Below are 3775 nucleotides of genomic sequence, written 5' to 3'. Positions count from 1 at the left end.
CATCTTAAATCTCCACCTTTTTTTCTTCCAAGTGTTAATCAAAAGATGTGAAATAAGTTGTACCTCACTTGCCAGCGTTGTATGATTTTTTTAAAACGAGTTGAAGATTTTTTGTCGTTTTTGAATGTCCATAAAGCTTATATGAAGATCAGAGAAATAGCTTCGTGAACATCGCTAATTTTTTCATATTGAGTCTCGAATTTAACAAATGACGAGATTCAGTTACGTAACAGTGGTAAATAGAAAATCTTTGAGATGGAAAGACCGATGAATATTGACGTGAAACAAAAAGCATGTGTCAAATGGAAGGTGGAAGGCGACGAAAACTCAAAATTCTTTCACGGTTTTATTAATAACAAAAACAGGAGAATCGGATTAACGGATTTCTCGTTAATGGTAGGTGGATAACGGATGTAGTTGAAATAAAAAGTGAAATATTTTGATTTTATCAGGAAAAAATCAAGGAGTCATGGCCTTCCGGACCTAAATTAATGAACCTGTATTTTCGATCTATCATGAATTCCATTAAAGCGCCATTTTCGTTGGAAGAAATTAAAGAAGCCATCTGGGCTTGCGGAAGAGAACGTGCCCCCAAACCTGATAGGTTCACATTCAAATTCATTAAAAAAAATTGGATATTCTATGCAGTGATGTTATATCTTGTGTCAAACATTTTGAGGTATATGGTAACTTGGCAGCTGGTTGTAACTCATTACTCATCTGCCATGTGCTAAAGATTAAAGATCCATCCGTTCTTAGCGAATACAAATTGATTAGTCTAATCGGTTGTGTGTACAAGATTATCGCTAAAGCTCTTGCTTCTCGTCTCAAATCAATCATCGGATTTGTGATTGATGATGTGCAATATGCCTACATTAAAGCCTTAAAGGCCGAAACATCCTTGATGGACTTCTCTGTTGGGTTTTTATTCAAAAATTAGTTTAAAAACTCAAGATTTAGCATACGTAAGACTTAAAATTTCGAATTATATAAAACTAGATTATACCTACCAAGGATCTTCTTGCAATGTTAGGAAAGAAAAACATCACCATATATGGAATAAGAAGATGACAACTTTTGTAGTCCTTTGAATACTCAAGGAGAGGATTGAATGTTGATATAGAATGAAAGTAGAGCTTCACATTTGATGGAAACACCAACAATAACTCAACGTCTTGTAAGATGCTAGTCCAAAACTCTTAAGCTCTTTAAGTTTTAAGTGCATATCAAAATATGACTTAAAGAGAACAAAAGGGAAGCAAGTAATCTCCAAGTATTCAACCAAAACTAGAGAGTATATGCATTCATGTAGTGTCTACAGTTTTGAGGCGGGGAAGGAGGAAAAGAGTGCAAGCTTTCATAAAGCCTAATCTTTACCCAAAGGTGCCAATACTTTAAGACCTACCAAGCTAGTATCACGCATGCTTAATCATGTTGTCCATGCTTGCTTTTAAGATGCATGTTCTTTTGATTAAACAAATCAAAAACCTATGCCCTTAATCCCCTCTCCAACCTATGGTTTTCAAGAAGAAAAAGCAAGACCAAGTTTTATAAAAATTTCCAGACTCTTTTATAAGCTATAAACTTTGGCTTTTGGCTAAAAGACAAAAGTCTTTCTACTCCAAAATAATGTACATGACTTAATAAATCATACCATATGATATATTGTGTTACTTTCCATTGAAAATTATTATTTCTATGAAATAAATAATTTCCAATTAATTATAAGAGTTTCTAAATATTTATTAAAATTAGTTTTTAATAAATAGTTAATTATATCAACTTGTTGTTAGTGTAAACCCTTTAGGATCATATATTATCTAATAATATCAATTTATAATGACTCTTGAGCATATAGATCTTTTAATTTCCCACTTGTACAAGACTCATTATAGATTGATATAGCTAGTGGTGAACGTCTAGCAACATTTCATTGCCCCTAGTAATATATGACTTCGTTACATTCTATCAACATTCAATTTCCCAAAAGATCAAACCTACAATTGGTGTATAAGGTAAGTTATCAATTATCTTTTTGTTACAGACATCATGTTGAACATGAGATATAGATCACAATCAATCTTATTGAGTGTTTAACTTTTGGTAAGGTGCCTTAGATGTCTAACTCTCAACACATAAGAGGAACAAGTCCCATCTTAACTACATAATTCTCTAGCATAGTTCACACCACAACTGAAATTAGCCTTTATAACTGTCTGATTAAGGATCATCATTTGAACATATCAAAATATAGCATCCCCTACACTTAATTCCCATTATGTATCTCAGGTATTATGGATACAAAGATATTACCTTTTATCAAGTATCATGCACGACAACAATCCATGAGGTGATCTTGATACGGGTCACTTCAGTACCAGTTCTCTAACAAGTACCTATGAATCTTGGTTACAACCACTTGCCTACTTTCATCTTTTGAAAGTCAACCAATCCAATTCATATTAGATTTACTTCATAATTTCTCCCATAATTATAACAGATTATGAACTTTTAGAATAAATTATTCATGGATTAATGTTCCAATATCTAACTACTAAATCCAAATTAAAATCCTATTTCTAGAATAATGAAGTCTTATTAAATGAAGTGTGAGAATTTATACTTAGCTCAAAGGAAGGAGTTTATTAATGGGCCTGAATAAATTCAATTTGTGTGAATTTTGCGAATACTATTATCTCTATATTTGACTTTGTTCTATGCATAGTTATATATCTTTTGTGTATAGATTGGTGTTCTGATGTGACATAGAGTCTCTTATCTAGATTAAGTATACTCTTAAGTTCACAAAAGATTTCTAGGCTATCCTTGAATGGAAGGGATAAACTTAGTTTTTCAATGAACTCATTCATCCAATCATATTTGATTACAACTTTTGAAGTAGTAGCGTATTGTGATTCTATAGTAGACTGGGTAATTGTGTTTTGCTTGGAACTCATTCCAACAAAACTTTACTCTTCATTCCATATTAAAGTCAAAATCCAATATATATGTTTTGAAGTTAGCATCTTGTGTAGCTCTTTACATAAAGATCTTTGTAACGTCCCAAAAATTATAAGTAAAAATTTTCTTTTAAATCAAATGAACAAACAACCATTCAATCATTGAGAAAATCCCATTTTAGTAAAAAAACATGTCATATAATCATCATAGTACAAAAATCATAGAATGCAGAACACTGGTGGATGCGGTGTGATCATGTCCATCCCTTCCTTTTCGAACCAGAAGTACCTGAAACCATAAACATAAAACTATAAGCACAAAGCTTAGTGATTTCCCCCAAAATACCCCATACTAAACATACATATCAACACGAAGCTAAACCAAGTTTATTTCACCCCCAAGTCTATTTCAACTTCTTCGGTATTTTTCAATCGGTAAGGTCTATTTCACCCCCGAGTCTATTCCAACTCCTTCGGTATCTTTCAACCGGTACGGGTCTATTTCACCCTCGAGACTATTTCAACTCCTTCGGTAGCTTTCAACCGGTATGGGTCTATTTCACTATACAGTCATATCAGCAAGAGTCACAAAGACAACAAGCACATACAGTCATATCAGCAAGTGTGACAAAGACAACTATCATCCTACAAACATAATCCAATGGGTCGGCATTGGTGCCTTCGACCCCTGGGTACGGTGAAGAGACTCACCTCTTAGTCGATACTCACCTACTATTTCTCTCACTGCCAGAAATACTGATGCTACACATCACCTATACCATTACACAAGGTAACTCTCATCTCTTCTTCCAAAA

At 33.3% G+C, this 3775-nt stretch overlaps 1 protein-coding gene across 1 annotated transcript; it reads left to right on the top strand.

Annotated features, from left to right (window-relative positions):
- Positions 1-255: 255 nt before the first annotated feature.
- LOC145060225 (uncharacterized) lies at positions 256-940 on the top strand. The gene is made up of 3 exons (XM_079007932.1): positions 256-396; positions 453-604; positions 649-940. The coding sequence occupies exons 1-3, from the start codon at positions 256-258 to the stop codon at positions 938-940; spliced, it is 585 nt and encodes a 194-aa protein (XP_078864058.1).
- The last annotated feature ends 2835 nt before the right edge of the window (positions 941-3775 follow it).

Source organism: Lactuca serriola, chromosome 6, assembly GCF_051521515.1.
Source record: "Lactuca serriola cultivar US96UC23 chromosome 6, Lser_US96UC23_V15, whole genome shotgun sequence".
Classification (NCBI taxonomy): Eukaryota; Viridiplantae; Streptophyta; class Magnoliopsida; order Asterales; family Asteraceae; genus Lactuca; species Lactuca serriola.
The sequence above is the reverse complement of the archived record's forward strand: the minus strand, read 5'-3'. Positions and strand labels throughout refer to the sequence as shown.